This window comes from Grammomys surdaster, unplaced genomic scaffold (assembly GCF_004785775.1).
Source record: "Grammomys surdaster isolate TR1022 unplaced genomic scaffold, NIH_TR_1.0 149, whole genome shotgun sequence".
Lineage (NCBI taxonomy): Eukaryota > Metazoa > Chordata > Mammalia > Rodentia > Muridae > Grammomys > Grammomys surdaster.
The window spans coordinates 8,522,049-8,546,098 of record NW_021604607.1 but is presented as its reverse complement, the minus strand read 5'-3'; the positions used below and the strand labels follow the sequence as shown (position 1 = coordinate 8,546,098).

General features: G+C 42.7%; 1 protein-coding gene across 1 annotated transcript in view; it reads left to right on the top strand.

The window, feature by feature from the left end:
- Camkmt (calmodulin-lysine N-methyltransferase) overlaps positions 1–24,050 on the top strand; it is a 357,972-nt gene that overhangs the window by 299,158 nt on the left and 34,764 nt on the right. The window contains exon 7 of the mRNA XM_028765088.1: positions 7,390–7,456. Within this exon, the coding sequence (XP_028620921.1) occupies positions 7,390–7,456 (67 nt within the window). The remainder of the gene's footprint in view (positions 1–7,389; positions 7,457–24,050) is intronic.

Below are 24,050 nucleotides of genomic sequence, written 5' to 3'. Positions count from 1 at the left end.
GTGCTCCCCCCCCCCCCCCGCAACCCCCGCCCCAGGCTGAGTAACAGTCCACATAAAGACAGACAGCACGGGGTATTAAAAAAGAGCTCCTCATACACATGATCAGTAATTAAGAAAAACGAGCAGTATATGACTTCCCAGCAGATGACTGTGTGGGTCTTCCTTTTCATAGGGTTTCCAGACACTCCTCGCCGAAGGGGTCTGTGTTTTTCCTGCCTCTCAAGGCGATGCGAAATCTTCATAATTTTGAAACATTCTCGTTCTTTTATTCTCATTAATATCTTTCAACACCAAGCAGATTAAAATTATTATTTACTTTATTTGACATTGCTTGTAAATATTAATATCTAGCCTCTATGCCTGTGATATTACACATACCGGTCGTACTGTTGCTATGCTAATTGCTCAGGGGTTGCTTCTAGCTCCTGCTGGAAGCAGCTATCACCTCTTAGTCATCTCCCTTTATTTAGGATTAAAAAGCTATCTCTCCTTTTTTTCTTTCTGCTATGCTATTACAGTTCAAACCCCATTATATTAGATTATGCTTTACTAATATGTACACAGAGTTCAGGAGATTGAACTGTACTTTAACTAAGAAAGCGAACGTAAGTTATTGGCTACTTTAGCAGTCTAGCTGATTTGCTCAAAGGCAGTTAGCAGCAGTTAGAAATTGAGAGGAAATGTGGAAGATCTGTTTGCTTTGGATTTTTTTTTTTTTGACACGGTGAGGAAGACAGGACCTTATTTGAATATTTACCCCCTCCCACGGCTTGAGACAGCTTTGAATTTTGTAGCCTTTTATATAAAGCCTATTTGTTTAATTTTTGATTTTTTTCCTGCTTCCTTCCTCCACTCTGTAATTTTTTTCGAAAATAAACTTGCCGGCAGCTTCGTCAGCTGCTCATACAGGAAGGAGGAACCAGACCATGGCGGCTAATACTGTGCAGCAGCTGTGAGCTCCGCAGAGCCCCACCCAGCTAATTGCCTGACAGCCCTTTAAAAAAAAAAAAAAATTTCAGGAAGGACAAACAGCCAATCACAACCTTGGCCTTTCACACCAGGGAAAGAGATCACAAAAGGTACTTCCCTTTTTTTAAACATCAGATTTTAATCATGATCTTGAGACTGTGGCAAGTCCTTTTAAATATTCCTGAGGACGACTGCTGCTGCTCCATTCACTCCTATATTCTGGGTTCTTCTCTCTCACTGACTGTGCTCCTCCTTGTCAGGGAGCACGGAGAGCAATGGGAAACTCTCAGGTATGCCAGATCAGACTTAAGCGACGGTTTTTGAGTAACAGAGAGATGTTTTGATTACAGAGACTTTCAGATTGGGGCCAGTAGCCGTGAAGTCAGCAAGTGACTTTATTTAATAGCCCCAGAAATCAATTAGAAGTTTTTATCATCAAACTGTGGGAAGCATCTGGAATCAGTATGTAAATTTAATTGTACTAAAATTATTATTGAACTAATCTACAGAGACTCCAAAGAAGGGGGAAGCAAGGCTAATGTCATTAATCATCGTCACACCTTTGCTTTAAACAGCAGAGATGCCAGGCTAGCTCTTGAAATCAGAGAGGAAATCTCAGATTCTGCCATTCACTCTGCTAGCCTTTCAACGAAATGATTGGTACAGCCCCCTCCCAAGAAAATGGATTTTTAACATTTGGTCCTCAGAGGCTCAGCCCTGAGAGAGCTTTATTGTGCTGGGTTTTACAATGGGTTTAATATAGCAGGGTGCCAAAGGGCAGGAGGGGAGAACCTTACAATGTAGATGAAGTAGGTCCTTTCAGGATGCAGATCCAAACTGGCTGTGCGTTTTATTTCATCTCTTAGGACCTTCCTGATAGGGTTCAGTTTTTATGGTGTTCTCCTTCCATGTTTGTGTGCCTTTTTTTCTGTTGTAAGTAGATCTAATTTATTTTAATTAAGAGAAAAAAGCATGCAAAAGCCTTAAAATTGGCAATGTGGTTTCCTGCTTTTAATACTAATGTTGTTGATTTGCAAACAGCTTACGATGGGCATGCTTTGTAATCTGTTTTGATGAGTGAATTAATATGACTGAGTTCCCTCCCCATGTGTGTTCCCCCCCTCTGTAAGACTAAATCATTTGCCAAATCACACAGTGCCGATGCAGCGTATAGAAGCGTATAGATCAAACAACTCATTCAGGAATCACTGTTTATGTCTTCCCTTTACAGTTTTAGGAAGCTCAAATTATGCAGCAATCGTAGGATATTATCCAAAAATTACTTTGTAAAAAGTAAAGGCTAAGGCCAGCAACAACAAGTGGGGAGAAACCTTGTCTGAAGCCAGCGAATCTCTAGGCAAAGCTGCTAATTATTCTTAATGGGCAAGATGAGCACATTAAGAAACAAATGAACATACCAGAGAGATGATAAAAATCGACCTGGCAGTCACTCATCAGCTGAGTGTTAGCCTGTGTATTGTCTCATCATTTAAAAACCGCCTTGTTGTTCTCGCCTGCTGAATGGAACGGACCCTGCTCGTCGTATTTACTGGTCTTTAAGGCTTTAGCATTCTGATTTTTTATCTGTTAATTTTCTCAGCTTGACCTTTTTTTAAAGTATAAAGATCTGTTGAGGGTGTGGGGACAAGAGGGAGAGATGGAGACAGACAGGCAGACAGAGAAAGACCAAAACAGAGAATGAGCTTGACTTATTTTTAATGTGTGAGGCAATAAGGAGATTAGTTCTGGACCTGTGTATTACAAAAGCATGTTAGCCAATTGTGTGGCTGTTTATCTTTCTAAGATGTACCATGGGTTGCCTATGTCTCTAGGCCTCTGAATCTTGACCCTGGAGAACTAACTGTTGATCTGAGACTTAATGCAAAGAGATGTTTAAAAAGAAATTAAGAATTGAGGTAAAACTTATATCTTGGATATTTTCTCAGATTCATGAGTAGGTTTCCTTAAGTTTCTCCTTGATCCTTAAGGTACCTCACTGGCTTTAATCTGGAGCTTTCCATCCTGAGAACCATCTTCTACTAAAGATAGCATTTCATCTGTACCCACAAGAATTCAAAGGATAAACTGGAAATGGAATCATCTGGCTTACCCAGTTCTCAATTTGGTTTTAATTATTATTTTAATATGAGTGTTTGGCCTGCATGCATATCTGTGTTGCATGTGAGTACCTGGTACCTGAAGAGACCAGAGGAGGGCATCAGATTCCCTGGAACTGGAGTTACAGATGGTTTTGAGCCACTATGTGGGTGCTGGGAACCTAACTAAGCAGCCAGTACTCTTAACCACCAAGCTGTCCAGCCCCTCAAATTTATTTTATAGTAATATAAAAAAAAAGTCCTTCGTTATTTCCCTTTTAGTGTGGTAAGAAAGAAATCCCTCACATGTAATAACTACTCAGTAAGGTGTAGCTGGAGAAATGTAGCAGTGATAGAAGACTAAGGGAGAGAAGTGGTAGGCTGAATTCTTATCACTGCAAAGCCCTCTCCAAATCAAATGAGTAAAAGTAGAACTGGGATCTGGGCAACTTGCTTGTAATCTTAGCACTTGGGAGGTGGAGGAAAGAGGATTGGGAGTTCGAGGCCAGCCTGGGTTACATGAAACCTTGTCTCAAAGCAAAAGAGACAGGAAGTGGGGAGGGAAAATAGGAGGGAAAGAAAAGTAAAACACCTGCAGGTGAGCGACCTGGTTGGCCATGGCCACTGATTGATTGGCTTCAAGCATCCTGCCTTGCCTCATCTCTGTGCTGTTATCAGCAGAATATCCCAGTGCACCTGCTGCAGGGAGGGGGTAGAAGAGTGGGAGTGGCTGACATCCATAAAGGTACCAGGTGGCATTGCAAACAGACCTGGTCCCACCTTGGTGTCATTTCTCCATCTGTTGGAGTAAGGAACTGATTTAAGAGTAGAGTAAATCCAGACATGTCTTTAATCCCAGCACTCACCAGGGAGGCAGAGTCAAGCAGATTCAACACCAGCTTGGTCTACAGAACGAGTTCCAGGATTGCCAGGGCTACACAGAGAAACCTTGTCTCAAAACAATAAAATGATAGATGGATGGATGGATGGATGGATGGATGGGGTGGGTGAGTGGGTGGGTGGGTGGATGGATGGGTGGATAGATAGATAAAATGTAACCTTAAATCAGAACAAAAAATTGCTGCTTTCGAGCATGTAAAATGTCATTTAGAGATCAAAATTAATAAGATTTATGTTATAATCTTAGTGTTCTTCCCTCCCTTTTAATCCCCCAGTGAAATTGAAGATAACATAAACCAAAAAAAGCAATGCCTCAGGAGTCACAGTGTTATTATTTCTTAAATATTGTCAAAGAGCAATACTGGGCTGCAGAGCTGTCTCAGCAGTTAAGAGCATATATACTGGCTTCCCAGGATACACGCTTCCTAGCTCCAGGAGTAATCCGGCACCTCTGGCCTTTGCAAGATCCATACACGTATCCAGAAACCCACACACAGACTACACACACACACACACACACACACACACAGAGAGAGAGACAGAGAGAGACAGAGAGACAGAGAGAGACAGAGAGACAGAGAGAGACAGAGACAGACAGAGAGAGACAGAGAGAGACAGAGACAGAGTTTAAAATGAAAGCTTTTTTTAAAAAAATAATAATATTGGGGCCAGACAGATAGCTTATGGGTGCTCTTCAGAGGATCCAGGTTCAATTCCCAGCACTCAGAACTGTTTGTAACTGGAGTCTCGGACAATCCGATATCTTCTTTTAGTCTCCAAGGACATCAGGCACACATATGGTACACACACACACACACACACACACACACATGGGGGGGGGGGTTGCCAAACAACATAATAAATAAATAAATAAATAAATAAATTTAAGAAGAATAACCTGATTCAAAATGTAGGTACAGCTGATAAATACAATTGCTGATTATACAGCTAGGCTCATAATATTTTCAACAGTATTTTACATGTCTATAATGTATGCAGTTGACCTAAAAGACTGTTGCTGCTATTGTATACGAGTATACGTATTTAAGAATAAAAATAAACTGATAATTTGAATGGAAGATCGCTCCTGACCTTTGTTTAAGAAGGATTGCTTGAGGTAAAACTCTGGCTCCCTTTGAGGCGCCAGCAGCTGCCCTGAGAAGGGGACTGGGACAGCTGCTCCTTCTCACCTGGAAACCACAGGAAGGCGTTTCTGGCTCCCAGTCCCTCCCCATGAGATCTTCTGGGTGATGGGAGCAGATCACAGAGCAGGATTGGGTCTGTGGCGATGAACATTATCCTGCTCATATTGACTCAGTTTGATTGGATTTCCTTTATTACCCTGAGGTGACATAGGGAGACGATAAAATCTATGATTGGACACAGTGCCATCCAGAAAGACCATCACAATCGGACCTAAAGGCTAGGGGCACGATCTCAGAGTTTATCTCTTAAGGTGATGTTCTGAAATAACACCTGCCATCTTTTCTCCTTGTGTTTCTTTTAAATATATTTTAAAAGCCCTTCTAAACCACAAAATATATTTCCTGCCCAGTTCTAAAACTAAGGTAGCCTAAGTACTGCTGTGAATTTTTCATTAAGAAAACAACTTCTAGAATATAAATATCCATGCTTGCTCTGGGCCTGACCTCCCAGAGTCATGGGTTTATAAATTGTATAAAGTATATAGTGTTAAGATGTTTACTAAAAATTATTAATAGGTTTTCTGAGTTATATAATTTAACTTCCCTGTGACTATTTTATAAAAAGTATTACCTTCACTAACAAAATAATATGTTTTGCTTGATAGATTACTCATGTACTCAAAGGACGCTACAGGTGTGCCAGGCACATTATGGTAGGCAGTTGGATACCATGGAAACGAAGAGTAGGGTGTGGCTAGGGGAGGGGACTTAATAAAAAAGAGTTGTCAGTTGACTCTACTAATTTTGCTTCTCAGACTGAGGATGTCAGGTGTCCTTTCCTGCAAGATGCTTCATCTAGAACACTCCTGAAATAGACAGAAACTGTAGGCCGCTGTGTCATTTTAGTTAATCAAAACAAGTAGGCAAATTAGTCTCCTTTATTTTTTTAATGAATGTAATTTAACAGTATTTAATTTGCATACAGGAAAGTTCACTCAGGAAAAAAAGAAAGTCTGCATTATGGCACTTTTGTAAACCTCAACAAAGCCCGTCGTTAGGAGACCTAATTGATTTTTCCTCCCCACTCCCGAGGGAAGAAAGCTACCACTGTACCTGTTTATTCACTCGGAGAAGAATGGGTGTGCCCCGTAGTTCAAGCAGAGATTTGAGTTTAAGAATCCTGTGGCTCTGTTCTGGCAGGGAGGTCTCAGCCAGTGTGTGTTCTGAACGCTCAGGAAATCTGTTTTTCTGAGCAATAGGGAACATCGTTGTGTGCCTGGTGTCCTCCCCACAGGCCCAATTTCATTCAGCTTGCCCCTTCGCTAGAATTATTTTATTTCTTGTTTATTTAAACTTGCCTTATTCCAGGAGAGCGATTGTGAAGTTCATATAGCAAATGTGCCAGGTCAAATAAAGTGTGGGGGGGGGGATATTTAGAAATCAGAAAGCCAGGGGATTTTGGGGATACCAACAGACAGAGGTCAGTACCGAAAGTGAGACCGCATGAGCTGTTCTGGGTATCAGGCGTAGTGTATTCATTAGCCTCTTACCGTCCAGGGGCCAGAGCAGAGAGAGAAGGAACAGCACTCACAAGACCTATACCACCCATGGTGGACCTGAAGTCCAGCTTTTTCTAGTGTTGAAACTAGATGTGATTTTCCCAAGGGTCTTAGGATGTTACGCATCAGGTCCACAAAGTACTTCTAATCTAAACATGGCTCTCCTGCAGGAGTCCTTCTATGCTAGCAGAAGTTCTTCAAGAACCTTTCACTAGGTTGACTTTATTCTTTGGTGTTATGTTTTTCTCCCAAAGATGCTCCAAGCTTCTCTCCACCCCTCTCTCTGCCTCCTCCCAGCACTCTCCCCGAAGCTCACCTCTCCCCTACAAGCTTTTAGGAGGTTGGAAAGTCAACAAAGGCTTGCCGTCCTCCGGGACTGGTGGACGTCTGTTTTTGGATGCTTGATCGACCTCCCCACACACACCTGGGAAGTGGCACAGCACCTCATGCTCCCCAGCAGTTCCCTCCAGCATTTGTCCTCTGAGTACCCCCACCCCACCATGACACTACCTAGATGGTCCTTACACAGGTGGAAAAATTGCAAGCCTGGAAATGAAAAGATGTTGCTGGTGTTAAGTTAGCATCTCACGGCAGAGCTATGACAGCGCCTCTCTTTTCCTTGTGCTGATCCCATTGTGATAAGAAGCCTAAGTCTTTGTAGGTTGTTTCTTGTAGTCAGTTGATAATCGCTGCAGAAGTTTTCTTAACTGTACCCTGTAGATGTGAACAACATCATCGCAAGCAATAAGAAGACTGGCGTGTTTAAGACTCAGGCAATATCAAGCCGGTAAGATAACTTTCTGTATCCTGTCTGAATTAAAATGTCCCAGTTGAAACTGTTTTCTTGATGCTATGAATGATTAATAATAATACCGTAATATTAATAACATTAATTGAGCACTTTCTGTGTGTCAGGCACTGTTCTAAGCATTTCACATGTATCGTCTCATTTAATCTTGTCAGACTTCCATGAGACAGACGGACAGACACTCCATTCAATAGATGAGAACACCAAAAATACAAATAGTATAGAACACTCTCAAGATAATATATTATACATTGAATTAAGGGTCGATTCATGCTAAGATTATTCAGTATGAGGTTGGGAAAAGCCCAGCTTAAATTAGCCTTCTTAAATGGCTTTATTTCAGTGGTCCTCAACACGGACAGTTTTGCAACCTAGGGGATTCTGGCAGTCACTGGGAACATTTTTTATTCTTCTTGTTGTCCTCAGGTCTTGGGGTCAGAGCAAACAATATCACTACAGGTTTCTACTGGTCCTGATGTCTAGTGGTAGAGATTATTTCTAGCCAGCTTTCAAAACACAACAAACCCCTCCATACCCTGGAAGTGTCTGCCCCAGGACACCAATACCTCGGAGGCTGAGACACCTTCACTAGCCATGGTTTTCACAGTCTGGGTGTGTCCGGTCTCTTTCGGCTCCGTCTATTCCAGGCTGGGAGCACTGCTTTCTGTTAGCAGAGCCACAGTGTGCTGTGGTCTCCCCTGTGGTCAGCTGACCTAGGAAGGGAGCGGCACACTTTAGTGCTCTCCAGGTGGAATGGCTGTCTCTGTACAGTCCCCTTTGTGTGTTTAACCACCGGTTTGTTCCAGTAACAATTCCATTTGGAATTACTTCATCCTCCACTATTATTGCATCATCCTTTGGTGTTTTAAGGTTTCTCCATGTTGAGGACATTTGCCTACCCTGACTGCTTAGTTTGAGAAAAACAGTTGGGTGACTAGACATAATGGATAAAACCCAAAGTGATGCTGGGCACGAAGGCACAGAGCTGCAGTCTCAGCACCGGGGAGGGAGACCTAGGGGAGCCCTTCCTCCGCGACTCCCACAGCCGTCGCCTTCTGGACAGGACTTCATTTTGTCGAGTGCTTTCCAACCTGGTCTTTTAGTTATCAATCAAAAGTGCATTTTCTGTGTGGCTCCCGTTTACAGTTACGTACTGCTTAGGGTCATTTGTGAGCGCTTGAGTGTATTTCAGCATATGGAATCGGGGATAATAGACCCCAGCTTCACGCTGTGCAGCGAAATTGTGTTTTTACAAGACATAATGTTGTTTACTGAGTGTTAATAATCACTAATTAATAAACATATCTAGACTTCTAAAATGTTGCATTTTTTAAGGAATAAAAGTGTCAAGTGTTTAACTTGGAGAGTGCAATAGAATTTTCTGTTATCATTTCATAAAATAATTAAGTAGCATAAGGAAGTAAACTGTTACGGTTAGCTCAGGGCAGATCCCAAACACTTAGTGCCTGGCCTTTGTTCAAGTGTGGCCCTTCGCAGAGATGCTACCTACGTCTAAATCTATTGTTCTGATACATGGCAGGCCATAAAGACCTAAGACTGCATTTCAATAATGATATAGGACTCCCTAATGAGGGACTTTTTTGTTTTGTTTTGTTTTTTTCTTTTTCTACCTTTATCACAGACTAATTGTGGTCACTTTCCTCTTTTGTAAAAAGTAACAGCATTTTTATTCAAAGTCTTCTAAAGCATTGCTAGGAAGCAGGGACTGGGCAATGGCTCAGTTGGTGAAATGTTTGCCACGAGCTTGAGGACCTGAGTTCAAATCTTAGCACCCATGTTAAAAAAAGAAATCAAAAATGGTTCAATGTTGTGTGCCTGGAGCTCTAGCACAGCGGAGGTGGGGACAGGACTGTCTCTGGGTCTCATTGACTAGCCAGTCTAGCCAATCAGGTGAGCTCAGGTTCAGTAAGAGATTCTTCCCCATAAAATAAGGTAGAGAACACTCAACATTGGCCTGTAGCCTCTACTACATGTACACACACACACACACACACACACACACACAGAGAGAGAGAGAGAGATGGGGGGTTGTGCAAGCAAATGATTCTGAGCGTGATCTTACTGTAAGATCAGTAAGCAACTGCTTGACCCCTTAACCTCCAGCAGCTAAGAAAGCAAAGCCACCAGCCACTGTCACAGTAATCAGCGCCCCTCAGTGCCCATTGCCTTCCCACCCATAACCAGTACAATGCGATGAACGTATTAGTTCCATGAGAGAAGAAATAAAAGGAACCCATTCACAAAAGAGCTCAGATATAGTTCAATATTCTTTTCTAGCGCCTCAATGCATATGCAGAATTTCTCCCAAATTGGAGGTGTGGAATAACAGCAGCGACAGATAACTAAGAGGTATTTACCATAGCTACAAAGCCCACACGTGAGCCAAATATTTCTGCTATTAAAAAGCACTTCAAAGCTTGACATGAAGTTTGTAACAGCTGAATGTCTCCTGTGACTTCATTTGCACAGGAGATGTAAAAGCTAAAAGGGAAGTCGTGATCTGAGGGCTGTGAGCCTCCGAAATATGGGTTTTAGCAAGGAATGAGAAGCTGCCCAGAAATCTGACAGGCATCCCATGCTCTGACTCCCTCACTCGGTGTCCCTAGTAAATGCTGTGGTTTGAATAAGTGTCTGCTAAAGGCATGGAGAACAGCCTGTGGAGCTATTGGGAGCCGGGGGAACCTTTAAGACATGGAGCCAATAAGTTCAGTCTTGGATCTACCTAACCCTTCTTGCTTCCTGGTGAGTTGCTTCCTCTGTCACACACTCCAGCTCTATAGACTGCCTCATCACAGCTTCAAAAAGCAATGGGCCAACTGGCCATGGATTGAAGCATATGAAGCTATAAGCAAAGTCCTTCCTCTTTCTAGGGTCATCCTCTCAGGCATTTGTCACAATGTGGGGAGCTGACCAGCACAGTCACCAACAGTCTTCCTCTCTCCACTGACCTCTTCCTGCCTCTTACACACAATAGACTGGGGCTGTGTAGATTCTGAGGCCTCTCTTCAGGAGAATGAAGTACTTTAGAGCAGTGGTTCTCAGCCTTCCTAATGCTGTGGCCCTTTAATATAGGTCCGCATGTTATGGTGACATACAACCATAAAATTATTTTCATTACTATTTCATAACTATAATTTTGCTAGTTATGAATTATAATGTAAATATCTGATAAGCAGGATGTCTGATATGTAGTCCCTGTGAAAGGGTCTTGGCACCTACCCCGACCCAATCCCAGGGATTGTGATCCACAGGTTGAGAACCATGCTTTAGAGAATTATATGACTGTAAACTCATCATTAGTGCCTGTTGGCATGGACCTCTTGCAAGGGAGGGGCTATGACAGGTGCTTCCTTTAGCCTTGTAAGACAACTGTCCTGCTCTCACTAACACCTCCTTCCTTGTCCACCAGAACTTTTGTTTGTTTTTGAAACAGGGTCTCATGTCTGTCCTAGATTTCATTCTGTAGACCATGCTTTAGCGGGAAGTATTAGAAAAAGCAGGGTGGCTAGCTCCTGGCCGCCATGTTTCTGCTCTAAATTCCTGTACCTAAGCGCATCACTGGCTGGCCAGAAGAGTGGCCCGGGACCGATGAGATGTTGGTGTGGCTGTTGCCTCCACTGGTCAGCTCCGTGGACTCCATGGCTCTAAGCATGATCCTTGTGCCAACTCTGCCACCCTCATAGTGCTTGGCTCAACCCCAGACAATGTCCACCATCCTCACAGTACCTGGTAGAATGAAGACACTTAGTGCTTAAAGATTATCCAATGGATTTACATATCAGCAAATACTCAACACACAAGATGCCCACACAATTAGAATTGTTAACCCAATTACCTGACCTTGATATTTATAACTACATTAGACAGCTAGAGACACGTGGACATCTGCCTCTATCTTCTTTCCTCTCTCCTTCTGTCTTCTTGTTCCTTCCTCTTCCCCACTCCTAGCTCTGCCTACCTCTTCTCTATCCAATGACAGAGCTCTTGCCACACCATTCTGGGCTTGAACTCACAGAGACCTTCCTGCCTCTGCCTCTCGAGTGCCTGGATCAAGGGCATCTGCCACCATACTCAGCCTTTTTTTTTTTTTTTTTAAGAACGACTATTATATATCAACCTATCTTGCTGCCTCTACTCCAGTTTAATCCAGTCTCACTGTGTTGAGTATGAAAGGCATGCTTGTGAAGGTGGGAACCTTAGGGATAGCTGGTCAGGGACCCACACATACGGAGCACTCTGTGGGCCACATCTGCAACATCCCAACAGAGCTGTCTGTTAGCTCTCCTGTTCATCCAGCCACGTAGCTATTCATTCAGCTAGCAAATGAGTCCAAGGCACACCTTTGGGAATCTAAATACAGAGCAGTTGGCGCAGTCTGTGAACAAAGGAAGCTGTACTTCTAAATATAGCGAGAAATTTATGAAAGAGCAAGGGTATTTACAGCAGCTCAATTGTTGGGTTTATCTGAAGCTGTCTTCAAAAATGTGACACGCAACAAAGAACCACTCGGAGCTTTGACGTCTGCATATTTCTGGGTCTTCCAGAATCAGCAAATACCATCATTCTCTGGTTAACATTAACGAAAAGTTACAGTTTCAGAAATGTTAAACTAGCCCACTGTGATGGTAAAAGTAAATTGCCCTTACGGGGAAAACAAAACTGTATTTGTTTGAAAGTTGTCATTGAATTTAAGCTGTAGCTTTTATTCTTCTTTATTAAACCACAGGCTTTTGTAAACCATTCCACTTGGTTTTAGAGGTTTGTTTTTTTTTTTTTAACCTGTGTAGGGGACACCAGGGTCAGCCAGTAGTCTAGCCACTGTCACTGTATCGCTGTCTAAGACTCACGTCTGCCCTTTAGTCTGTTTCCTGTAGAGGTTAACTTCGATCCGGTTACCTTTTCCAAGCCTTCTGCCCTGCCTCCTCATCTGTCACAGGATAGATGTGATGTGACTATCACAAAAGACCTAAGACAATTAACTTATACAGAGGAAAGGTTGATCCTTGGCTTGCCTTTCCAGGGGACCACCCAATGCTGGGTGATTACATTGGTTTGGGCCCCTGGGGGTTGAGATAGACAGCAGTGGCAGAAAGCACATGGCAGCACATGGCAGGACAAATTTGCTCACCTCTTGGTCAGGAGGAGGGAGGTACAGGACCCCACGTTTTTCTTCGAAGACACTCTCTGGTACCTGAGGCCTCCCATTTGACCCCACTTCCTACAGGCCCCATCGCCTTTATCATACTCAGAACCAAACCTGAGCACACAGGCCTTCAGCGGATGCGACTCGGGCCACAGCCTCTTATCATTCTTAACACGATTTGATAATCTCATCCCCTACTTGTCTGTCTAAATCCATCCTTTTGAGTGACTCAGTGCTCATTCCCTCTGTCTGCCCCCCTGTATTCTCTCTATGTATCTTTTTAAAGACTTATTTATTTATTTATTTATTTATTTCATGTATATAAGTACACCATAACTATCTTCAGACACACCAGAAGAGGACATCAGATCTCATTACAGATGGTTGTGAGCCACCACGTGGTTGCTGGGAATTGAACTCAGGACCTCTGGAAGAGCAAGCAGCCAGTGCTCTTAACTGCTGAGCCATCTCTCCAGCCTATTCTCTGTTTTAACTGCTGTCAGTCTTGGCCTTGTACCTCAGTGGGATGAAGCACGCACCGTTGGTGCTGAAGTGCTGCTGGCTTGTGCCTCTCTCTCCGTCTGTTGCTTTGCTGACAGGAATTTTGATTCCTTTCTGTTTTCTCTGTGCTGTGATTCCCCGAGGAGCAGCACCCACAAGGTCTGTGCCCTCTTGCAGTTGACATTCCAGGGAGGGAGGCAGCTGATTTTCTTGAAGACATGGATTCTGTTTAATATGTTTTTTTTTCATTCCCTGAAGCAATTAGTGTTTGTGCTCCCCAGAACTTGGGCGCTTTTAGGGTCTGCATTTGAAAGATGTGGATCCATAAGGTTTAGGGGACTGAATCATTTGTAGTGGAAGAAAAGTCAAGCCCCAGAGAGTCAGACATGGCTCCTACATCAGATAGCGACTTTCATTTCAGGACGGCTTCTCAGGCTGGTGTGTGCAGTGTCTGTAGACAAACTGACAGCGTGAGTAGGCATTTATCTGCTCTTTGTCAGGTTGAAGAGGAAGGTTAGTAGAAGGTAACAGAGATACCGAAGCTGAGGGCTCTTTAAGAAATTTTCTGATAAAATCCACCTGCTATTGAGTTTTCCTAAAACTAGGGTAACAGAATCTTGAGAGATGAAGTTCTAGAAATGCTATGGTCCTGTGTCTTCCTTTGCTATCTGGCATACAAGAAAATTAAATTACCAAGTACAGTTCTTTCTGCTCGATTTGCATGTGGGCTTGCTTGCCGAGTTTGTGGAAGAACCCTGGTTCTTACTATTTCGTTTTACCTTGATGAAAGCATCCCCCAGGAATGTTACTCAATGTTATACATTTTGATACAGTCCTTTTTAAATGAGGAAGAACCAGACTTTAATATCTGGGAACAGTTTTTTAGGGGCACTCTCCTAAGCAGCAATAAATTAACAAAGCATCATCTTTTCTTCTAGGTTAGCATTTGTATTGCTTCTTATAACTTTCCAATCTCTACTTGTTATTAATATCAGAATCTCATAAGAAGAAATAGACCAGACTATATGCTAATAGTCAGATATGCATGGCAGACTTCTGCATTCTTCCAGGAAAGGTCTTCTGGTCTGAAGACACAGCTCTTCCTTCTTTTCAAAATTCAGTGTTATAGAAAGAATAGATCAAGGCCTGGGACATAGCTCAGCTGGTAAAGTGTGTGGTTCATAAGCATGAGTTGCTGAATTTGATCCTCAGAACCGCTGTGAAACTGTCTGGGTGTGGAGGCATGTTGTGTTCACTTGGTTGTTTGGTTTTGGTTGGGGGGGGTTGTTTTGTTTGTTTGTTTGTTTGTTTATTGGACACAGGGTTTCTATGTGAAGCCCTGGCTGTTCTGGAACTTGTTCTGTAGACCACACTGGCCTCAAACTCGAAGAGATTTATCTGCCTCTACCTCCTGAGCTGGGATTAAAGCCATAAGACACCACTGCTTGGCTAAGACATGCTCTTATAATCCCAGTGCTGGGACAGTTGAGACTGGCAGCTTCCCGGAGCCCACTAGCTGGTCAAAGTCAATCCATTGTATCTGTAAGCTCCAAGTGAGGAACTCTGTTAAAGCAAGGTGAGTGACACCTTAGCAAGGACACCAGGCTTGTCCCCTGGTTCACAGATGCTCCAGTGAGGTGCATCTGTTCATAGGCACACATGTGGGACAGTTCTCAGAAGTGGACTTGGTGTGATTCACCCTAACCTAGTTGAGCATTTTTACAAGCATTAAGACCAGCCCCTTGATCTTTAGTCTTCCTTTTCAGGATTTTTAGAAAATTTTATGGCAATTTTATGATATTGGCATTTTCACTGTGATTAGAAGAGTTGAGAGAAGCCTTGACATTTAAAAACTGCATCTTCTGTTGAAAAGTGAGCTGCTTTCTTTTTAAGACAGCTCAGTGGCATTTCCACTTTGCTTGTTCATTTTATTTCTGGAGACTTTTGTTGGGCCTTTAAATAGACTCTCTGCTTCCATTGTGATGTATTGTACCTTCCTTCCCTTCTTTCTTTCATTCCTTCTTCCTATTTATTCACTTAAGACAGAGCATCGAGGAGCCCTTGAACTCACTATATAGACAGCGATGACCGTGAACTTCCGACCTTCTGCTCTCCCTCCCAAGTGCCAAGGCCATAGGTGTGCATCACTCCACTCAGTTTGTGAATCACCTCGTTTCATTCAACACTGTGTTTCCTAACTAGTTGTATTCACTTGCAGATAAAGACAGAAAGGTTGTAGGCTTCTGTATGGAAGAGGATTGTATTTAGTCTTCTAGTAATGACACTTTCAGGTTTTCTGATTTTTTTTTTTTTTTCTCTTCAAGACAGGGTTTCCCTGTGTAGCCCTGGCTGTCCTGGAACTCACTCTGTAGACCAGGCTGGACTTGAACTCAGAGATGCCTCTGCCTCTGCCTCTGCCTCGGCCTCGGCCTCTGCCTCTGCCTCGGCCTCGGCCTCGGCCTCGGCCTCCTTCAAATAATGGAGAATATACTGCTCACCAACATGGGGACCTGAATGTTAGATAAATCAGCCTTCCTTTTGGACTGAAGTGAGTTAAATTCCAGGAAACACAGCTAGGATGAGATTTTAGTTGTTTACTTGGTTGGTTGTTTTGTTTTGTTTTGTTTCTGAGAAATGGTTTCTTTGTATATCCCTGACTATCCTGGAACTCACTCTGTAGAACAGGCTGGACTCAAAGATCAGCCGGCCTCTGCCTCTGCCTCCTGAGTGCTGGGATCAAAGGCTTGTGTGACCAGCCGTGCCCCCGCCCCCAGCTTTTGCTTGTTTGTTTGTTTTGTTTTGGTGAGATTTAAATCAGTCCAGAACCATTTAAGCATTAAGTTGGAATAAGATCCAAACTTGGGAACCAGGATCATCCATAGAGCTTTGTGAGCCACACACCCTGAGTGACAGACAGCTCTGCTGCTGCTCTGGAAACCTCATCCAGGACCTGGGGAACGAAGGCTCTCTCTGACCTTGTTGTTAGGTTCTCCAGTGCTTTACGGCTCTGAAGGCTTCCAGTCATTAAAGCTACCTCTAGATAGCAGAAATAGCAAATTCGTAAACTGTTGACCCTTAAGCACCAGGACCTCCAGAACTCACATAAACACTCAGAACCCCAACACTTTAGAAGCAGAGACAGGCAGATCTCTGGAGCTCACTGGCCAGCCAGCCTAGCCTGCCTCTGGTGGTTTCAGGCCAGTGAAAGACCCCATTTCAACAACAACAACTAAAGTTTTCCTCTGTTCTACACACATGTACGTGTACCACCGTCTGCTGCATTCTCCTGTAAATTATATACTTCTTTAAAAACTGAGACCTCACTTACAGGCTGTTCTCTGTTATCAGAAGTCTGCTCTTTTTATATGGTAAAAATGTTACCAAGGCCTAATTTACTTTCTTTTCCCTTTCCTTAAGCCTTATTCATTGTATAGAAATATAAGTTAATTTCATGTCTTGGTAAAAATTGACATGCTGCTTAAGTCATCTCACAAGGAGTCTGTTTACATGATATCCCACTGTAATTTTCTATGATATTTCTTCCTCTCTTTAGCTAAGGAAATGTTTTCTATAAAGTCTCAAAGCTGGACAGTGTACCTCAGTGGCAGAGTAAGTACTGAGCACCCTCATGGCCCAAGATTGGATTCCTAGTAACCAAAAGTCAAGTCTGTCTCTTGCTTCACTTTTATTTCCCTAAAATGACATGTTTTTTAAACTTCCCCTTTGGAAATAAATCTGATGCTTGGAACTAAAGCCAAGACTTGCAACTAAAGAACATTTTGAATTTAAGGCTGTGTTAGATAGAGGCCTTCTGGGGCAGTGCTTTCCAAAGTTGTCCATGGCCCATCTTCATGGAAATTCCTCAGGGCACTTATTTCTAAAGAGCAAGTTCCCAGGTTTCACTCAAACCTAACTGAGCACTTCCCCAGAGGGATTGTTAGGACTCTGTTATCTGACATCTAAACAGCACATGCCCTCAGCTGATTCGCATGTGTCTAGAACACAGCTCATACTTGGATAAGCCCATTTTTATCCTGAGATTATCGCTCAGATTAGTAAACTGAAAATGTAGAGGGAAATCTGTACTGTCCTCTGCTTGTCCCTAGGACATGTGGCTTGAGGCCTATCCCCATAGCGGATTCAGGAGAATGTACAGATAAAGAATAATTCTGATTAGCTTCTAGTCTGCATCTCAGCCTTCATTGGTATGATTTAATAAAAAACATACATTAGAGATGGAAAAGACTATAGGATAACCCAACAGCCCCTCCCAAGTCGAGGTAGATGAGATGTCTACCTCTACACCCCATCCGTAATTGTGTGAGACAGTTTTGTCCAGTTTTCATGGTGACTAAAGGTTATTTTTTAGTACTGGGGGAATGTGGATGGTAAATATCCCTTGATACAAATGACAAGTCCACAGCAATGAGTTGTCCTGTCTTACTGCCTCAACTGCTAACACATCTTGGGAAAGAAACACTAATGGCAGACCAGGTGAGAAAATGGAAGTCCAGAAATATTCCTCACACCTTTCTTTTACAACATTGTTGCGCTCTCTCTCTCTCTCTCTCTCTCTCTCTCTCTCTCTCTCTCTTCCTTCCCCCACTCCCACCAGTGTGTGTATGTGAAAGAGAGAGAGAGAGAAACAAGAGAGACGGAGAGAAGAAAGAGGAAGGAGGGCCAGTATTGTCTGTTTTACAAACATTTTAAAAATATTTGAGTGTCTTAATTATTCTACCGTTGTGAAGAGACACCACGACCAAGACACTTTTTTATGAAGGAAAGCATTTACTTGGAGGTCTGCTTATTGTTTTAGAGGGTTATCATCATGACAGGAAGCAGACATACATGGCATTGGGTAGTAGCTGAGAACTTTACATTCTGATCTGCAGGCAGCAAGCAGGAAAGAGACAATAGACCTGGAGTGGTCCTTTGAAACCTCAAAGTCCACTCCCAGTAACACAACAAGGCCATACCTTCTAAGTCTTCCCAAGCAGTTCCACTAACTATGGACCAAGCATCCAAACTTAGAAGCCTATGGGAGCCATTCTCATTCAGATTACCACAATATGGAAACAATATTGTTAAAGAATATTGTTTATTCAGTTCAATGCAATAAAATATAATTTAGTGCCTTCCATAGTCACTTTGGCCTCCTAGGGGATATGAAGCTAAGTAAAGCAAAGTGCCTGCCTTCGAACCGCTCAAGCTATTTGTACAGATAATAAACCTGTTCCCATTCTCTAAGACTAAATCTAAAGAGATCCAGAGGTGGGGAGAGAAGGCTTCATGGAGGAGACAGCCACTGAGCTGTCCTTTTGCAAGGAAAAGGCAAGGGAAGAAAAGCAGTTGAAACAATTTTGAGGTATAAAACCAGGAAGGAAATAATTAAAGACATAGGAGTAGAAAAGATGTGTCCAAGGAATTTCAATTATTTATAGTGGATTTCGAAAGGCTAAAGTCAAACAAACTGGTTGAAAAGTCAGAATATGGGGCTGAAGAGATGTCTCTGCAGTTTAGAGCACTTGATGCTCTTGCAGAGGAGCCAGGTTTCCTTCCCAGCACCCATAAGACAGCTTATAGCCAGTTCCAAGGAATCCAGTGCCTTCTTTGGCCTCCCTGTGTATCAAGGATGTGTATGGTATACAGACATCCATGCAGGCACTCAAGCACAGAAGGAAAATGTCATTGTGTAGCCAAGAGATGGCTACATATAATGCCAGCATTTGGGTGCATGAGGCAGAAAAATATAAATTTTGGCTACAAAGTGAGTTGGAGTCCAGTTGGGGCTATGTATCAAGACTCTCTCAGAAAATCAAAACAACAACAAAAAAGGAAAGAAGGAAGGTAGGAGGGAGGGAGGGAGGGAGGGAGGGAGGGAGGGAGGGAGGGAGGGAAGAAAAGAAAGGGAGATGAGAACACTGGACTGGGGAGGTACAGAACATGTGGTGGGCGGGGCCAGGCAGTCGTCCCCTTGGTCTTGGTGGTGGCTGCAGGATGGAGAAAGATACATTTGCTTCCAGGTAGAAGTGTTGTTCCATTTAAGAGAGAGGTTAGTCTGCAGGCCTTCAGGTGCAGAAGGGGACGTCAGTTGGTTATTGTGAGTGAGCTGACATTGCAAGCAGCAAAGTAGTGAGGGTCTATCCCCACAGGATGCTGGAGACAAAAGGAAAGGCAGAGAGGAAGCCACCTTGAGGGAAGGATTAAATGTGTGCACAAGCAGAGTCAGGCAGGGAAGAAGAGAGGTGGGATATTTGTTGGGAGCCATGAGCTCTCTTGGTACTCCATAAAGCATGTTCCCCAGTTCAGCTGCAGCCCCAGGACACATGTCAGAAATACCCCTATGGGCCCTACCCAGAGAAACACAACCAGAAACTCTGAGGTTAAAGCCTGGCAAATTATTTTAACAAGCTGAAGATTCTTATACCCGGTCCATTTGAACACTGTTGACGCAGGGGGGAGAAGAGGCATTAGTGTCCACGACACATGAAGGACGGCACTATTCCAGTAGGGAAGAAGAAGCAGATGAAGAAGATGGTTTCAGCTGTCAGGCCTTCAGCAAGCTTCTTCACTGAGGATGAGCACCTGGGGTACCCTGGGAGGGCCAGGTGCTGGTGCTGTTGGAGCTCCCAGCCCTTGCCTCCTGGAATGTCCCATGAGTCTTACCCCTTCCTTGCTCCCTTCAAAAGTTGTATCTGCAGGATCCCATGCAGCCCCCACCTCTGGATTCTGCCCCTGACACACCCAAGTGCTCAGGGTTGGGCTCAGGTTAGATCCTTCTGACCATCTGTAAGTTTGTGCTTCTTTCAAGGGTCTTATCTTCCAAGTGGCCCCTGTGTTCTGTGGGGCAATAATCATTTTGTAAGTTTTAAATGGATCCACATTGTGTTCCTGCTCTTGGCATCCGAATGGCTCTTCTAAAGTTCTGAGATGAGTTACAAGTTCTAGATTCAGATGGTGTCTTTTTTCCTAAATGTCTAAAAGACTTTATTGTACACCCTTTTACCTTATGGTAGTTTAAAGTCTGGGGGAAAGCGGGGAAAGAGGAGCAAGTGGCAAATAGGGAATCCGTTAGAAGAACAGCAACAATTGAGTAGTTTAGGTGAATGTTGTAAATGACTTATTCAAGCCTTCTATGTGGGCAAGCTGTTACAACATAGATGTGGAAGGGTGAGAAGAGTGAGCATGTAGGATGGGCCTGCAGATGCCCCCATGCATGTCCATGCAGAGAATGCTGCTGCCTTCCCTGCTGCGAGAGCTCAGACACTGCCAAAAATTATGGGAGATGGCTCAGCAGTTAAGAGCACTTACTGTTCTTATAGAGGACTCAGGTTCAGTTCCCAGCACCCACATCAGGGAGCTCCAGGGAATCAATTCCACTGGTCTCCATGGCCACCTGCATTTGTGTGCACATACCCACACATACATACACATAACTAAAGTTATTCTTAAGATGATTTTAGAAAAAGAATTGTGTTAGAATAGTACTTTTGCAAATGCACAAGGGACTTCTTTTTTCACTTTGAGACAAGGTCTTGATGCATGTAGCCCAAACTAGCCTCAACTCTCTCTACAGTCCAGGCTAACTCCATAATTGACTGCAATTCTCCTGTCTCTTCCTCCCTTGTGATGGAATTAAATGTATATGCCACCACAACTCACAGGAGCTGCCTTTTTTTTTAGCATTGAAAATGTCAGGCCATAACTCACTCCCTACAAAAGCAAACAAAGAAATATTAGCCACTGGAACAAGAAAAGGATGCTTTGCATGCCCACAGCCAGTGTTCTCTGAAGCCATGTTATGCAAATTAGGGTGAGCCCCGTTCCACATGAAGTTTATTACAAGCAAGAAAGACTTTTTTATGGAATTCTTTCACTGTGAGTTTTGCATCATCTCTGTGATGCAACACTCTTTCTAGAAGTTGACTAAATTTTGTGTTTCAACCTTAAACTCAAAACCAGCACTAAAGAAAGGATTCATTAGTGCCAGAGTAAGGAAAGGAAATTAATTTTTGAATACTTACAGCAGTAAGTTTCTCATATTTGATGCTTTCCTGGATGCTAATAATCTGTCCTCTCACTAAGTGCTTTGGCAGGGAGACTGTGTTGTTTGGTTTTGTGTCTAGGGTTTGAGCACAGGGCCTCCTCCTAGATGGTAGGCAAGTTCTCTAGCATTCAGCTACATCCCCAGCCCTCATCCTCCACACAGTATCCTTCAGTGTCTAACAGCTGTGATGCCCAGAGCATCCTCAGTCTCGATGTTGTGTAGGAGGATGCTGGCACTTGAACTAAAGCTCTCTAACTACACTCTTGATGCTATCATATCCTAATGAGACATTCCAGGATTCCATATCTGTAGCTTTTGCAGTCTTTCTAAAGCATGGATAGTTCTGGAAAGGTGGGTTTTCAAGTATGTCTATCTGTAAAACAGTAACAGGATTCAAACACGCATAAGATTTTGACATTGTAATGAAAGAAAGTAGAGACAACAAAGATTTTACTTTGTTTTCAAGAGAATCACAAGAAGGACATGGACACAAATCAGATGCTTTGTCTTTACAAACAGAGCCATCTTTATAAACACATGCTATACGTTTGACCATAAAACCATCCTCAGCCAGGCTCCTGGTTATAACATACATGAACCCGGTGATTGCCTCTGTCAACACTTCTTTTCTGTCTACTCCTCATTTGAACCCCATTGTTCATGGGACTTAGGCATCTGTTGTAGCTGGGGTTCCCATTGCTCTGAAGAGACACCATGACCACGGCAACTCGTATAAGGAAAAACATTTAATTGGGGCTTACAGGTTCAGAGGTTCAGTCCATTATCATCATGGCAGGAAACATGGTTTGTGCAAGCAGACATGGTGCTGGAGGAAGAGCTGAGAGTTCTCATCCAGATAGGCAGGCAGCAAAGAGACTGTGAGCTACTAGACCTGGTTTGAGCTTCTAAGATCTCAAAGCCAAGCCCCTAGTGATGCACTTTCTCCTCCAGTAAGGCCACCTCTCCTAACAGTGCCACTCCCTGAAGCCTGTGGGCCATTTTTATTCAAACTATAGCATTCTTTTACCCTTGGACCTCTGGTTTGTGTACAGCATGGATACATGGATGTGAGCTTTCTCCGGGTTGTATATACTTATCAGAGAAACAAATATAGGGAAACAGAGAAACACATATCAGAGAAACCATATAAGGCCATCTATTTGACTTTTTTATTGGATATTTTATTTATTTACATTCAAGATGTTATTCCCTTTCCCCTTCCCCCATAAATCCCCTATCCCATCCCCCCTCCTCCTTTATGCTTTTATACCATTTTAATTTCATGCAAGTATTAAGGTCAGTTCTACGTTGAGGGTCTAGCAATACAATAGATGCAAATAGTCAAGGAACAAGTAAGACAATAAACACAAATAGTCAAAGAACAAGCAAGGCAGTAAACAGAGTCCCATGATCACTCCTTTGATCACTATTTCTAAGGGGCTTATCAGGGTGACCAAAATATCTGAGCCTACTTCCCTGTCTTAGCCCAAAGTCATTTTCATGCCTGAAGCTTACTTCTTTGTTCTAGCCTAAGATTTAGATTCCTGCCTGTAATTACTTCTTTGTTCTAGCCTGAGATTTAGATTCCTGCCTGAAATTACTTTTTTCTTCTAGCCTAATGTCAGATTCCTTCCAAGCAGCCCATTTCCTTGTCCTTGGCCCATGTCAGATCTTGCCAAGGAGCCCCAAAAGCTTTCCACCTCTCCCCTTTTTTATTTCATAAACAATGACTTAGGTCATTCTGACAAGAATGCCTTTGTTACCCATTGTGAAATATGCATTATCAAAAGCAATACACTTCTGTCTTAGGTTGGTAAGGCTCTGTGCGAATCTTACCCATTCTTGGCTTGCTAGCCTGTTAAATTAATAACTCTGTCTGGGGGTCCATTTTCAGATTCAAGTCATGTACTTTGGCTGCCAACATGTTGATGTTGTTAAAAACAAGCTTTAACACAATGGGTAGGAATAAAAGTATTTCCATGACAAAAAAGGATAGCATGATCAAGTTATACATGCCATTCTTGAAGTTTGACCAAAATGAAAATAATGGTCTCAAGCCATGGGTAATTTTATCAGCATTATCTGCAGCATCAAAGCTCAGCAGAGCAGCATTCTTTAAATTTATAATCTGACTATGCAAATTTAAAACATCCAGAGAAGTGTTAGAATTATGCCAAATACCCTACAAGTATCTTTAGACTTTTTGCTAATTAAAATGACTATCATTGTAAATTTTAGAAGTAACACAACTCCATTGGTACTTGGCATGACACTCGAGATGGCTTCTTACTTTTAAACTTTGAACCTCTTTCCAATAATTTTAATAGGATAAAGAGCATCAATCTGTTGTTCCAAATGCCTATCTAAATCCTCTTGTATACTCAACACATTAGTAACATTTTTTTTTTTTTTTTGCTAAATGATTAACAAAAATAGCTGTCTTAACTTCTTGTGTCAAAGCAATTACAGAAGCAGTGGTGGAAGCAATTAATGTAATTAAAGCTGTTATACCAGCAATGATCAAGCCCACTACCCTCTTGATTCAGCTTAAAGCCTAATTCACTCCTTCCAGTACTTGAAAGCTTTTTTCAGAAAACCAAGTTTCTGTAATACTCAGGGCAGTAAGACAAAACCTGGTTGATAGACCCCTGTAACTGACATGCCAGGTTTCAACACACTAACACAATTAGAAAATATACAATCAATGCAACTTACAATAAACACTGTAAAAGAGACAAAAGTAATTTTAACTTGACAATTAAAAAAGCCTTATCACATGCACTAACACTTGTTTGAAATCTAGATCCTGTCCCAACTTTATCTCTTGCTAACATAACATCAAAGAGAACTGCAGCTAACTT